This window comes from Phoca vitulina, unplaced genomic scaffold, assembly GCF_004348235.1.
Source record: "Phoca vitulina isolate PV1807 unplaced genomic scaffold, GSC_HSeal_1.0 scaffold78, whole genome shotgun sequence".
Classification (NCBI taxonomy): domain Eukaryota; kingdom Metazoa; phylum Chordata; class Mammalia; order Carnivora; family Phocidae; genus Phoca; species Phoca vitulina.
Genome location: NW_022589781.1, coordinates 311,689 through 326,224, shown reverse-complemented (window position 1 = coordinate 326,224; position 14,536 = coordinate 311,689). Strand labels below are relative to the sequence as shown.

The window sequence follows — 14,536 nt, the reverse complement described above, 5'->3', positions numbered from 1 at the left end:
CATGGCCACTAACCGTCGGGGTGGGAGGGTGTCCGCTTGCTCAGGGCACAGAGCTGGGACGGTCCGGGCAAAGGGCCCTGGGACATCGTCGTGGCAGTTCCTGCCTCCAGAGAGGGCAAGGCAGAACCGCCAATGCGGATCCACCGGCTACCACCCTGCAGGGACAGAGGAACAGGGACGTGCGCGGCTTCTGCCTCGAGGGCCGAGACCGTGCTCGTGGGCCCCCCAGGGGACCGCGGTTCAGCATAGGCCCCCTCCTGCTGGGGTTTCTGTGAACGGCTTAAAAAAAAAATTAAAATGACCAGAATGCATTTCGGCTATGCCCTGGGATAGGACTTGACTTTTTTTAAGTGAGGAAAGAAACTCAAAAATATAAATACTGAAGCATCGTATGGTAGGTTCCCTTTGAGAAGATGTGAATTCAGAAACACGAACCTCTTTAAGAAATCAGTTGTGATGACAAGGAACCCGCTGAGCAACCACTCCAACCTAAAAATACTTTGTTCATCAAGGACTGCGAGGGTGATTGCCTTTCTCCGCGCCAAGGACGGTGAAGAAGAGAGAACATTCGGGATGCAGGAAGCCTAAGCCTTGCTGACCGGCCGATCAGGAGCGCGTCTCAGGTCAAAGGTGCCAGGGACGAGTCCAGGACGCTGGAGAAAGGCAAGGACGCCGCTATCAGGTGGGGTCTTGAAGTCGGACACGAGCTCGGGCCCCTGCTGGTGCCGCCATCAGAGTAGCTCCACTCTGACAGCACCCCCTGCTTCTCTCTCTGCTCCGGAATGCCGTCTGCGCCGCTTCCCTCACCAAAACCCCCACCTAACTTTCAGGTTCTAGGCATCGGCTCACCGTGCCGCCACCGTCTGGCCCACGGGTCCCAGGGCTCACCCTGCTGTCCGTTTCGGGCTCATCCCCCCTGCAGAGAGCAGTGGTGGCGGGCTGCATGCTCCATGGATGGTCAGGCGACAGGACGTCCACCGGCACGACACACCCGGGGACCAGAGAAAGCGCACGCGCCTCCCGGCGTCTGGTTTTCTGCCACCCAGACGGGCGCTCCCACGGCAACCCCGTTAGTTGCCGGACGTTCTGGGGTTCCACAAATACAGGCGCCAACAGCCCCCCGTAGTCTTTGTGGACCTTGTGCCGTGAGGGTGAACTGGATCCACCGTCAGCACGAGACCAAATGCACAATACACAAACGGAGAAGATATTCCCGTTTAAGCGAGAAGCGCTATTAGCCCCTGGGAGTATTAGGGATACCATTTTCATCTGGAAGACAAAACCGCTCATGGGAAATTCGGGAATTTCAAACGCAACTTTTAATTCACTGCACTATGTATTCTGAGAGCTTCCACATACAAGCGTGTCCAGAAGAGGAAAGCACTTTTTTGTTTCTAAGGGTGAGGAAATTGTTATTATTCCTCCTCCTGCTCTCCCCACAGAACTCACACAAAAGCAGCTAAAATAAAAAGGGACAATAAATGCAAAATAAAAAAGAAAATCTAAGTAGTACGAAATTAGTTTTTATTTTTACCTCAAAATAAATGCTTAACATTTTTCCAAAACCGAAACTAAAGGTGAACACTTAGAAAGAACGGTGGGCGTGAGTTCTGCGTCCGCTGGGGAAGCCGGCAAGGCAGGCAGGTGTTCTGACATGTGCGGTTCTTCCCGCGGGACTAGTCTAGACCCCCAGCCCCCACTTCTCTATGGTCAGTCGGCAGTCGCAAGGGGGCCCCTCCCCCGTCCCACCCCCAGACCCACACAAACAAAGGATTTGGAAAGCTGGGGAAAAAATCGTCTAACACGTGAGCAACATTCATAGAAAATCCCTCGTCAGGAGATGCCGAGAAGGCTGGCTCTGCGGGCGGCCTCTGCATCCCGGCCCCGGGCTGCGCCTCAGCCACACGCCCCGGCTCACCACAGGGACGTCTTGAAGTTGAACTTGAGCTTCAGCAGGTACTTCAGGTTTACCTGAGCAATGTCGTAGACGATGTACCTGGAGGAGACGCATGTCAAGGAGCGCACGGTTTCACGGTGGCCAGAGCACGCACCGCCCCCACGCCAGTCAACCAGGCGCACGTGAGTGACCACAGCCCCAGAACGTCCCTCTGAGCGGACGGCCCGGCTCCCTCGCAAAGGATACTCGTTATACAGCAGGCAGGTGTCGCTGACGCCGGACGAAATCCCTGTCCCCAGGGGGACTTCCACACCGTCCATAGTGATACTGGCTGCAGGATCAGGGGTCGTCTTGCCCAAACCTGTGGAACCATGAGGACAGAGGTTGGAAATGTTCCAAGATGAGATCCGTTTTCTGTCGGGTCTATATGTTCGTTTTAAAGACGTGCCCGCATTCCCTACTCTATCCTTCTTCCAGATACAAACCCGTAGTTCTAAATCAAGCTCCCAGGGCGCATGCCTTACTGATTTCGGTAACAAGAGCAGCGAGCGCCCCATCCCCCAGCCCGGATCGTATTTCTGCTGAGCCCAAGTCCGAAGCAGTCACTCCAGCCTGGCAGGTGGAGGCCCTAAACCAGCAGGTGCTCCACACTCCAGCAATCCCAGATGCCCCGGGCAGCGCTCCGTCAGGGGACGTCCCTGAGTGCCGCTGCTGAGAGTTGGGTTAAAACCCAAAGCCAATGCCGCCGGTTCCTGGGGCTTGAACCGAGACGCGGTCAGCACTTGCGACACCAGCAGCAGACAAGGCGACCTGATTTTCTAACGGACCCCCAGCTGTTTTCCAGCCAGAGGCGTGCGGCCCGCTGGGGAGAGACGCTGGAGCAGCACTTTCTGGAACACGGTACCTTTGACGCTGTGCTTGCCCTTGGGGAGCTTGCTGATGTGTGAAGCGTGCTTGAGTTCGTACCTACGGGAGAGAGGACCGTCCCAGAAGGGCCTCTGACGACCCCGGGCTCTCAAACCACCAGTGTGATGAGGAGGCCAAGTGAGAAGAACCACCCAGCCCGCACCCATGGTTTCGGGAAGTGAAGGCGCAGTTCCCGTGAGTGGCCTGTGCCGGCCATCATTGCTATGGGGCCACTTGGCTGTGGCCGGCCGCTCCAGAGGCTTCTCTGTCTGCCCAGGCCATGAACCCCAGGCCCCTGCTCTATTACACGACCCTGCTCTCCGCGTCACGGTGACGGGACCAAGGGGGACACCCGATGCAGGCAGGACCAACTGGTTTTCTGCAAGGACTCTGAAACTGGGATTGACTCCAGTTTGATCTGAGTTGGTCTCAAACATTTTAACATCTGTGGGCACGCATACGTGCTAGGGGGCGACCCATCCTTTGTGCAATTCAGCCCACAGAGAGGATGGACGCTGCCAGTTCCTGAGACCTGGCTGGATTCCTCAGCCCCGTGGCTCCCTCGGTCACTTAACTAGAACCGGTTTCTATCATTGTGGTGGGGAATTTCCAGGGTCCCCTCCCGGCCAAGCAGAGCTCTCCTCTGTAGACCCAGCGTGTGCGTCCCCAGCAGCGGCCCCCAGCCAAGGCCAGGCTGACTCACATGTTCCCGAGGGCGACTTCTCCTAGCAGGATCAGGCCCACGGGGTCTGCCTGGGATGTGCGGCAGTAGTTGGCGCTCTTGGAGACCATGTCGGCGAAATAGATCCCTTTACCAAACATGTAGCCTGTCTGGGGGGTGGGGGTAGGAAAAGGGCCACTGAAGACCTGGGGCTGTTTGTGGCACCAGTGAGCTCCCGAGTGCGGACCACGCCCCGAGGCTGAGCTCAGGGGCCAGGCTGTTCGGACCCCGGTCCCACCGGGCCCCCAGGGCCGCAGGGAGCTACATAATCTCTCTGCACTCGGGAAAAACACCTCACAGGCCCTTGTGAAAACTGGCCAAGTCCGTAAACGTTTTGATCAGTACCCGGCACGTACAAACACCCCACAAAGGGTGGCTCTTATGCTCACGTCCTTCTGTCGGTCAAACAAGAGGCTCAGGGAGGTCAGGGCGTTGGCCCAGATCACGTGCTACCATGTGGCACCAGCCAGCCACCCCTTGCTCCCCACTTGTTTCAACTAGAAAGCAAGAGGCCTGCTAGACCGCCTCCGAGTGCCCGTCCCGTGGGTCACCTCTATGCCCCAGGAGGTGACGCACTGAGCCCTTGTGTTGGGACAGGGCCTCACTCACGCCCTCCCACGGTTTCCTGAGGAACACCCTGGGGCTCATGGGGGTCCCCCCCACTGCGGAAAGCGGCAGAGGCAGGTCTGGACTCAGCTGGGCCCGTGGCCAAAGCCTGTTCTTTGCACATCAACACACCCATCTGCTCTCAGGTTGCCCTGAGGCCTGGACACCTTGCATCTTTTGTTCCAGAAGCTATGGCTGACAGACGTGCAGCCACGTCATCCACAGAGTCAGGGGTGGGAGCACGAGGTGAAGACGCTCTCTGGGCAACGGCCACCTGTCGGCCACCTACCACGGGCGCCTCGGGCGGGGCGATGCGGAGGCCCTGGGACAGGATGCCGGCGAAGTTGGTGGCCCTGGAGCCGTGCCACAGCAGCCGGCGGTTATGCAGCTGCCGGAACGGCTCGTAGCGCCGGCTCTCGCCCTCGCGCTCGATCGTAAAAATCTGCTCGGGGGTTAAGGGAAGGAGACTCAGGAAGCCACGTTACTCTAACAGCCAGACCCACCAGACCCGGCAGACGGGCCAGCTGTCCCGAAGACGCGGCCCACCGCGGCCCGGAAGGAGGTGGGGTCAGGTGGGGACAAGCTGCCCTGTGCAGGACCCCGAGGCGCTTCGCTGCGTGTCTCTCTCATTGTACTTTCCGGTTCTCAAACGAGGCTTTGAGATCGGAAATGAACAAAAAAGATTAGGAAAAGAACCCAAAGCCACCCCCAGACCCTAAGACTAATTTTTCTTCCCACAAACAGTTCCTCTAGTCATTTAAAGCGAAGCGTCCTTTTCTACCCAGGCCCAGGCTGGAGGGAGCGGGCAGGAGAATTCTTACATCAATAACCTCCAGGTCGTACGCGTTGTGCGTGGTCGCGTGAGTGTTCTTAACATACTTCCTGATGGTCTCCGCTTCCTCCGAATCTCTGTCCACCACCTAGAACAGCATCGTGGAATTAGAGCGAGGGGGACCCCCAGCAGAGCCACCCAACACGGGGGCCAAGAGATGTCCCACAGCCAAGACTGCAATCAGAAGCCGAAAGGACCCCATAAACTGTCGGGATTTGAGGACAACCAATGCTCCGCATCTTTGAATCCTCAGGGCCCCGCCAGATAACGGTCAATTTGTCAACGTAATCTCCGCCACACAAACATGAGTGCACCACGGGAAAAGCTGTGTTTTCTATTTTTGTATTCTTAGCCAAAGTGCAGAAAACCCAGGAATTCTGCTTTTCCTCACAACTTCTTAATTCAAAGGCTTCAAGACAGAGGAAAAGCCCTGCAGAGAGAACCATGCCCACAGCATTCCCATCAAGAAGGTGCCCCAGGGACCAAACGAGTGACATTTGGTGGCTTATTCTACCCGGACCCACAGATCTATGCTCTGTCCTAGGCAAGAAGCAGAGGCTCTCTGCAGTGATGTAAACACCCCATCCCAGGCTCAAGGTCAAGGCAAGCTAGGGGCCAAGGCAGGGTGACTTCTGCCCCAGCATGACCACCTCAGCCCGAGAGTAGGAATCCAAGCCCCGTGCACTCATTACGGCTGCCACCAGGCACTTCCGCTTCTGAAATGGGCATGACAAACCTCCTAAAGCTCGTAAGTGTCCAAAATCAGATCCTCTCCAGATTAAGGAAAAATGAACCTTCTGGAAGGCCGCTCAAAAACAAGTCTCTGTACCCAAGGCCCTGGCTTGGAAGCCTGCCCGGCCAAGGTGCTCATTTCCAGGTGAGACGTCCTCGGGTCTCCACGGGCCGTGAGCACAGCATCTGGGAATACGCTGGAAGTCCGGCTCCTGGGCACCAGCAATCTGTTTCAAGGAGCTCTCCAGGAGAAACGCATTCCAGTTTGGGGATGAGTGGTTAGATGCGGGGCCTGTTACCTTAATGTCAGTCTTGAGCTTCTCATAGTTGACGTCGATGGGGTCCTTGCTGCTGTCGTCAGAGCCCCCCCTGAGCAGACTATAGGCCACCTCAATGTCTAGCAGGTTGTCCAGCATTTCCACCTTGGCCTGGAGGAACAGACAGAAAACCTTGGGCTTGGGACCAGGGTGAGGAAGACATATCTAGGTCTGGCAGAGAAAACCCACATATTGATAACACTTGGAACAGACAGTGAAGGGGGGCCTCCGAGCTGGTTGGGGACACCCTGTCACCCACCCGTTGCTCGTAGTGAACACTGCCGGGGTATCCTGGGATGCCAAGGGGGGGGCGTGCTCCCTGGGGGAAGGGAGAGCCAGAAGCTACAAGGCTACAGCAAGAACGGGGCGGGGGCGGCTATCGCTGGCGAAACAGGGAGGGAAAACCCGCCTGTCTGGCCTGTGATTGGTCTCCTCCGATGTGGGAAGAAATGCTACTTCAAAACGAGGGCCCAGAGGTGGGGCCCCTGCCCTGAGGGAGTGACACCCAGGCCTGCACCTCCCTCCGGAAGCCCCGGGCTACCTGCACACAGTCCGCATTGTTTAGGAGTGGGGGCTTCTTCATCCCAAAGTCGTGGGGAATCAGGGTGTAGAAGCGATTGGAGAGATCCAGGATCTGGGAGTCACTGCTGCCCTGGGACACCGCCTTCGGGGGAGGGGACAGAGACGGAGACAGCGAGTCTGACATGGCTCGGTGTGGGCACGAGCCAGGAAACGCAGGGAAAATGTTCAAGACCAGCTCATGTTGGTGTCGAGCCGGCCCGAGTGCAGGATCCCCCTCCCCGCGTAAACTTTCATTTCTACAGAGACCTATGACACCCCCCCCACCACGCAAGGTGTCAACTGTAGCACCTAGGTAGTGGGTTCATGCGCACTTCTAATAAAACTCTTTCAACTGTTTCAATGTTTGGGAACTTCTCACAACAAAATGTCAAAAGGGGAAATTCACTGCTACGAATTCTGGCAGCCCGCCCCTTATCCACGGATCTTCAGCCTTATTTAAGGGAAGGAATTCGCTTTTCTTGCACACGAAGATTCAGGTGGCCACACACAGGCTAAGTTCCCCTTCCTGCATCAGTGCCCATTCGTGCTCCGTTTGCAGAAGGTGCTCAATAAATGCAGAGATGGAGGAGCAGGACCGCTGTGATGCTGGGCGGGCACCTGGGTGGCCACAGGGTAGTGGAAAGGCCGCGATCTGGCCCCCTGCAGGTCTCCCACCCCCCCATCCTCAATTTCCGTCTGTGTTGCAGTTGGCTCTGCGCCATGGGGAAGGACGCTCTCCCGGCCTCTCCACCAGGATTTTGGGACAGGGAAGGGGCCGGGGCTCAGGATCAGCTGCGTCTCAGCACCAGCTGGAAGTCTGCTTCCCGGGAGCCCCCCCCCCTTCACAGGCCAGCCCTGCACCTCAGCCCCCCAGGGCGCAGCAGGAAGGCCCCGCGGACTGGGGGACCCTGTAGGGTGCCCGGTGAGGTGCTGACCAATGAGCATGAACCAAAGTGAGGAAATACTTTGCTCTCTGTGATTTCCCAGTAACTGCAAAATAATTACAGCCTCTTTTTAAAACATTTTAAGTCATCTCTACACCCAACGTGGGGCTTGAACTCAAGACCCCGGAGATCAAGAGTTGCACACTCCACTGACTGAGCCAGCTAAGTGCCCCAATTTCAGCCCAACTCTTTTTTTTTTTTTTTTTTTAAAGGATTTTATTTATTTGACAGAAAGAGAGAGAGTGAGAGCAGGAACACAAGCAGGGGGAGTGGGAGAGAGAGAAGCAGGCTTCCTGCCGAGCAAGGAGCCCGATGCGGGGCTCGATCCCAGGAACCTGGGATCACAACCTGAGCCGAAGGCAGCCGCTTAACGACTGAGCCACCCAGGCGCCCCTCAACTCTTAAGGACACACAAAATCAGAATGTTTTTATGAGGCAGGAAAACCAAATATCTTACTCAGTTTATAGGGAGTTTATTACCTACCTGATCACTGAAAACATGGCTATTTCCTTAGTTCTGTGACCACCATGGCAAGGAGCAGGCACTTACCATATTTACAGAACTGAAAAAGCCTCTAGGTCTTCAGGCATCGGGGCGCGGTACCTCCCTGACCCTGCACCCACTCCCCACGCGAGCTGGCCCGGAGTGGCGGCCCCCGCCTACCTGCTGCACCTCACTGAGGATGGAGTATGCCGCCTGGATCTGCCTCTTGCTCAGCTTCCCCAAGGGCATCTTCTGAAGGTCAATCTGAGGAGACGGGGGAAGTTTCCCTTGGAAAGCCGCCCCGTGCAGCGGACCACAGGCGAGCTGGCGAGTGCCCCCTTGGGGCTCCCGGGCCTGGCTGGCAGCAGAGATCCAGCTCCCTCTGCTGCCCCGCCCGCACTGTGGGGTCTGTGTGAGGGTCCCGCTCACGTCATTTACGGCAGCCACGGCGCCTCCACCCCAACACTCCGTCTGCACTGGCCCAGCACAACTCCCACCCGGTTCCAAAGTAAGGATGAAGGCCAGCCCACATGGCCTTCTCTGGGGCCTCAGAGCCAAGGCAGTTCCCAATTGAATAAGGACCATAAAGTGGTAAAGAATGTTTTTTTTAAAAGTACAGGCTCCTGTATATATTTATATTCAAATTAACGCTCTTTTTCAAATCAGTTACCCTGAAAAGTTACATGTTTATTCTAGCAATACGGCTTCTGCTCACACCTTGGGAATTACCATCAAGATAAGCGGCAAACGTAGCGGGAAAAGCACGCGACCCGCTGCTAGCTCAGCAGGCGTCTACGCTCAGCCTCCGTCTCCCACCCAGAAAATGGGGCCACCTTCCTCCAAAGGCACCCACGCCCCCTGTGGGGGAGTGGCCTGTGTGGCCTGCTCCGAGCCCCTCTGGAGCCCCCAGGGCCACCCTGCACCTCCACACCCGCAGTGCACAACACAGATGGAGCTGCGCGAGCGCTGGGGTAACGAACAGGGAGCGGCACCAACAGGCAGGAGGACAGGCAGGGGACACGGCCGCCTGCCCCGACCACCCCCCAGCTCGCCGACCAAACGATGAACGCAATAACCTCGTATTCCACCATGGCTTTCTTCATACTCTCCACGTCGAAGATCATCTTAATGAGCTCCTGCACGGGCTTGGGGAGCTTGGACTTGGTGCCGGGGCTCACCGTCAGCTTCTTGACTGCCTCTTCGTCCTTTAGGGAAAAGAAAACTGGTTAGAGACCCTCTTCAACAACCCAAGCCAAGTGGTGGTATCTGGGCTGCAGATAAAGGAGCCACAGGATTGCGTGCCACCAGCAGCAGAGGCTGAGCGATCAGGGACAAGGCTGAGGTAGCAGGTGCCAGGAACACGGGTCTGCACCAGGACCGGACACTTCCCATGAGCCCCCAAGTCCCTGTGGCTACTCCAGACCCTTCCTCCAACCTGCCACTGCAAGCGCCCAGCTCCGTGCCAGCTGACCTACCCACGGCCCACGCCGCCACCAGGGCAAACCACGGAACAAGGGGACACCGGACCAATTCTCCCCTTTCTTGTACTGCCTCACGTCAGGGCCAACAGCCTTTTACAAAGTCCCAAAGATCCAAACACCCAGACCCATTTCCTGCCACATAGACCGATGGCATGAACTCCATCCTCTGCTGACCCCCCTGCCCCCCCACCGCGGTCACACTTCCTGACGAGCTAACAGCACAAGACTACACTCCTGCTCTTTGGGGAACCCAGGCTAAGTCAGGACCACTTGGCACTGGAAACGTCTGAATCCTCATCACTTATGAATGGCAGGAGGGGAGGGACTGTGCCGTGTCCCTCAGTGTCCCTAGCAACTAGCCTGTTTGGTGTTTGCTTTGAGTGGACACTGGTCCTGGTATCTGTTGAGCTCGCCCGAGCTGCGTGCTGGGCCGCGGGCCGTGTTCATACTCCAGGTTGCCGCTGCCAGCTACGCTTCCCGTCCCAGCACTGACTCTTTAGTGCTTTCATGTTCCCGGCTTCCAGCTCCCCAGGGAGGCCAACTGTTCATGGTGAAAAGCTTTGTTTAAATGCATGTACTCTGTGACCCGGTATCTCCCTCTCTGGGCTAACAGCCACAGAGATTTTTACGTATTCAGTAGCATCGTTATAGAGGACTTACAGACCATAAACTACTACCTCTGACCATCTGTGCAGCCCTAACAGATGTCACTCTAGGCCAGTGCACTCGAATTCAGTGGCCCCTGGTTTTGAAAGGAGGCCAGTCTGAACAGAGACATACTGCAAGGGCTGAAAACACACCAGACTTCAAAGATTTGCCTTCAAAAAAGGGGGGGGGGGGAATATAAATTACTAAGATTAGTTTCATGGTTTCTTTTTGCTTTTTTTTTTTTTAAGATTTTATTTATTTATTTGAGAGAGAGAATGAGATAGAGAGCATGAGGGGGAGAGGGTCAGAGGGAGAAGCAGACTCCCCGCTGAGCAGGGAGCCTGATGCGGGACTCGATCCCGGGACTCCAGGATCATGACCTGAGCCGAAGGCAGTTGCTTAACCAACTGAGCCACCCAGGCGCCCCGTTCTTTTTGCTTTTTAAAATGAACAAAACAGGGATGCCTGAGTGGCTCATTATGCGTCTGCCTTCGGCTCAGGTCATGGTCCTGGGGTCCTGGGACCGAGCCCCACATTGCGCTCCCTGCTCGGCTGGGAGCCTGCTTCTCTCTCTGCCCCCTTCCCCAACACCGCTCACGCTCTCTCTCTCTCGCAAAAATAAATAAAAATACTTAGAAAATATTTTCTAATTTATTTGTGATTTCTTTTTTGATGCTTGAGTTATTTAGAAGTATGTTATTTTGGGGTGCTGGGTGGCTCAGTCGTTAAGCGTCTGCCTTCGGCTCAGGTCATGATCCCAGGGTCCTGGGATCGAGCCCCGCATCAGGCTCCCTGCTCCGTGGGAAGCCTGCTTCTCCCTCTGCCACTCCCCCTGCCTGTGTTCCTGCTCTCTGTGTCTCTGTCAAATACATGAAATCTTGAAAAAAAAAAAAAAGAAACAACGCAGTTACTGAGATATCAACGCCACGTAGGTAGTTGTGTATCTCTACTGGACAGCATCTTCCAGAAGCTGCCGCGGTTGGGGGGGGGGGGGGACCACAGGGTGCTCTTCATGCAGCGTGTGGGGCAAGATTCCAGTTCTCTGGTGAGGAAAAGTACCCGTGAAGGGATAGGAGTGCTAAAGACATACATCATGATTTTAACTGCACTTAATTCTCGGTGATTATGATTTTGTGTCTTTGTCTTTCTCAAAAATTTCTAAAACATTTTTGAAATCAGAAAAATTAACCAGCAGAGGGCACTGCTGAGTCAGACAGTCCAGGATCTCAAGTTTAACCTTACAGACAAGTTCTATTTTTTAAAGATGACATCTTAATCTCCACACCCAACGTGGCGCTTGAACTCACAATCCTATGATCTAGAGTTCTTACCGACTGAGCCACCCAGGCGGCCCTAAGTTCTGTTTTTAATGGTGAGAGCTGGGATACGTGGGTGGCTCAGTTGTTAAGCGTCTGCCTTCGGCTCAGGCCATGATCCCGGGGTTCTGGGATCGAGCCCCACATCGGGCTCCCTGCTCGGCGGGAAGCCTGCTTCTCCCTCTCCCAACTCCCCCTGCTTGTGTTCCCTCTCTCGCTGTGTCTCTGTCAAATAAATAAATAAAATCTTTTAATGGTGAAAGCTCAAGATATTCTATAGCGAGCTCCCCATCTGAGACACGTTAGGCCTCAAAGATTGAGAATTTATCTCTACTCATCTATAAATCCCTTTCCTTCTGTGAAATAAATGGGCCCCTCCCCCCATGATAAAAGTATAGCTGACCCCTGAACGACACAGGCTCGAAATGTGCGGACCCACTTACACGTGGATTTTTAAAATTTATTTTTTAAAAAAAGATTTTATTTATTAGAGAGAGAAAGAGCGCACGTGCGCACACAAGCACAAGCAGAGGGAGAGAGAGAGAAGCAGGCTTTCCACTGAACAGGGAGCCCGACGCGGGACTCGATCCCAGGACCCTGAGATCAACTGCTCAACCAATGGAGCCACCCAGGTGACCCTGGAATTTTTTTTTTTTAAAGAAATAGATGAGCACTTGGCAGCTCAGACAGAAGAGCGTGTGACTCATCTCAGGGTTTTGATTTCAAGCCCCACATGAGGTGTAGAGTTTACTTAAATAAATAAAAAATCATGAAAAAAAAGTGTATTTTCTCTTCCTAACGTTTTCTTCCCTCCAGCTTATTGTAAAACTACAGTATACAATACATAGAACACAAAATGAGATGAAATAGACTTACGCTATTGGTAGGGCTACTGGTCAACAGCAAATTAGTTATGTTTTAGGGAGTCAGGTTTTATGTGGATTTTCTACTGCATCACGGGGAGGGGTCAGCACCCCTAACCCTCCACGTTGTCAAGGGTTAACTGTAACAGATCTTCCTATAAAAACTAGGGTAAGCAGCTTGTCAGAACAAACGTCCACAAAGGTATCAGCCAAGGGCTAACGGAAGGCAACCTGGTGACAAACACAGGAAGATGAACCAGCCACAGACGTATTAATAGAGGGCACCTGGGTGGCTCAGTCGTTAAGCGTCTGCCTTTGGCTCAGGTCATGATCCCAGAGTCCTGGGATCAAGCCCTGTGTCGGGCTCCCTGCTCTGCAGGGAGCCTGCTTCTCCCTCTCCCACTCCCCCTGCTTGTGCTGACAAAAAAAATCTTAAAAAAAAAAAAAATGTGTAATAGAAATTATCAGGAAAGCGTCTGGAACCCAAAACCACGACCCAGCAGAGCCCAGGTCACACGGTCTACAAGGAAACATGGGGTCAGCTAAGAAGCCGCACCTGGAATCTAATTGAGGGAGCAACCTCAAAGACCGATCCCCCTCACGTTCTCAAAAATACTACCACTGTCGTCAGCTGAGCTCATACGTCACTGTGTGGGTCTGACCTGCGGAAGGGTGTTAGATTTTATTCCATGTTTTTTCTTTGTTAGTGTGACCGGGTGATTTTTGCATGTTGAACCAACCTTGCATTCTCAGGCTCGACCCCCCTCAGTCAGGACGTAGAAATCCTCCTGTGCAGCTGCACTCAGTTTATTACTACGCGGTTAAGGACCCTGTGTCTATGTTCTTAGGGATACTGGGGTGCTCCCGCGAGGTCTCTGGCTTTGGTGTCAGCTTAATGCTGGTCTCCCATCGTGAGTTGGGAAGTGTTCTCTCCTCTCCTATTTTGCGGGGAGAACTAGGGAAGGGCTGGTGTTACTACTACTTTCAACGTTGGGCGGCATTCCCCTGCAAGGCCACTGGGCCCGGGGCGAGGTCTGGATTCTACAGTGCCCCTTCCTTCTACTGGAAGCAGACAATGTGAGAACAGGGATTACCTGGCCATAGTCAATCTCCAGAGGGTAGAACTTTTTGGGATACTTCGTGAAGTTCTTGGAGTGCCAGGCATTCCCAGTTTTCTCTTCGTACAGCTTCATGAAGTGCTCAATGGCATCCTCCTTGGATGGGACCTGCTCCAGTTTGTTACTGCCGATGACCGTGCCCACGCGGCCCCACGACCTGAAGATCCAGTACCTGTGAGGGCGCGGGGAGGACAGGAGGAGGGTCACACACAAACCTGTGGCTTGGCTGCTCACGTGTCGGCAACAGTCCCCCTTCCCTTCCGTTCCGCTTGGGGGACAAAGAGCTCCACCCCCCACGACGATGCTGATGGGCACAGAAGGACAAAGGAAACTCAACGCGACGGGGTGGGGTGGGGTGCGTGCACGTGTGTCAGCGGCATGCAGGCCGGGCCTCAGGGTCAGGCCATTGCTCTGGGTTCCCATGGCAACCGGGCCCCACACACTGGTACCCTAGGTGCCCTGCTGCTCAGCTTTGGGGGAGCTCATTTCTCTTGGTGGAAAAAATGAATGACATAATGCATCACAGTAAAGATATATCAGAACCTCAAATACACGGGCGCCTGGGCGGCTCAGTTGGTGAAGCATCTGACCTCAGCTCAGGTCATGATCTCAGGGTCCTGGGATCCAGCCCCGTGTCAGGCTTCTCCCTTTGCCTCTGCCCCTCCCCCTTGCGTGTGCTGTCTCAAATAAATAAAATCTTTAAAAAAAAAAAAAAAAAGAACCTCAAATACAAGAGCTGTATGTACTTTTCTTTCTTTTTAAAGATTTTGAGAAAGCGCAAGAGCAAGCACGCATGAGAAGGGGGAGGAGCTGAGGGGGAGAGAGAAGCAGAGTCCCTGCAGAGCAGGGAGCCCGATATGGGGCTGGATCCCAGGACCCTGTGATCATGAACTAAGCTAAAAGCAGACGCTTAACTGACTGAGCCACCCAGGCGCCCTGACTTGTATGCACTTTTAAGTAAACCAAAGAACTCAAAGAAAATCTGGGGCTTCCTGGGCTCTCGCCCAGAGGCACAGGTCACTCTCTCCTCGGGTTTTTCCCTGGAAATGTTTGGGAGGTGCTATATTGAGCTGTCCTGAAAAGCGTCCATAACGGACAACCCACATTGTC

General features: G+C 54.6%; 1 protein-coding gene across 1 annotated transcript in view; it reads right to left on the bottom strand.

Moving 5' to 3' along the window:
* Positions 1-1,301: 1,301 nt before the first annotated feature.
* Positions 1,302-14,536, bottom strand: part of PARP1 (poly(ADP-ribose) polymerase 1) — a 35,400-nt gene continuing 22,165 nt past the window's right edge. Inside the window, exons 13-23 of the mRNA XM_032393924.1 lie at positions 13,403-13,598; positions 9,077-9,205; positions 8,181-8,264; positions 6,553-6,675; positions 5,994-6,122; positions 4,952-5,050; positions 4,420-4,572; positions 3,507-3,634; positions 2,802-2,863; positions 2,144-2,258; positions 1,302-1,996 (exon numbers count right to left, since the gene is read on the bottom strand). Coding sequence (XP_032249815.1) covers positions 1,915-1,996; positions 2,144-2,258; positions 2,802-2,863; positions 3,507-3,634; positions 4,420-4,572; positions 4,952-5,050; positions 5,994-6,122; positions 6,553-6,675; positions 8,181-8,264; positions 9,077-9,205; positions 13,403-13,598 — 1,300 coding nt within the window. The 3' untranslated portion in view covers positions 1,302-1,914. The remainder of the gene's footprint in view (positions 1,997-2,143; positions 2,259-2,801; positions 2,864-3,506; positions 3,635-4,419; positions 4,573-4,951; positions 5,051-5,993; positions 6,123-6,552; positions 6,676-8,180; positions 8,265-9,076; positions 9,206-13,402; positions 13,599-14,536) is intronic.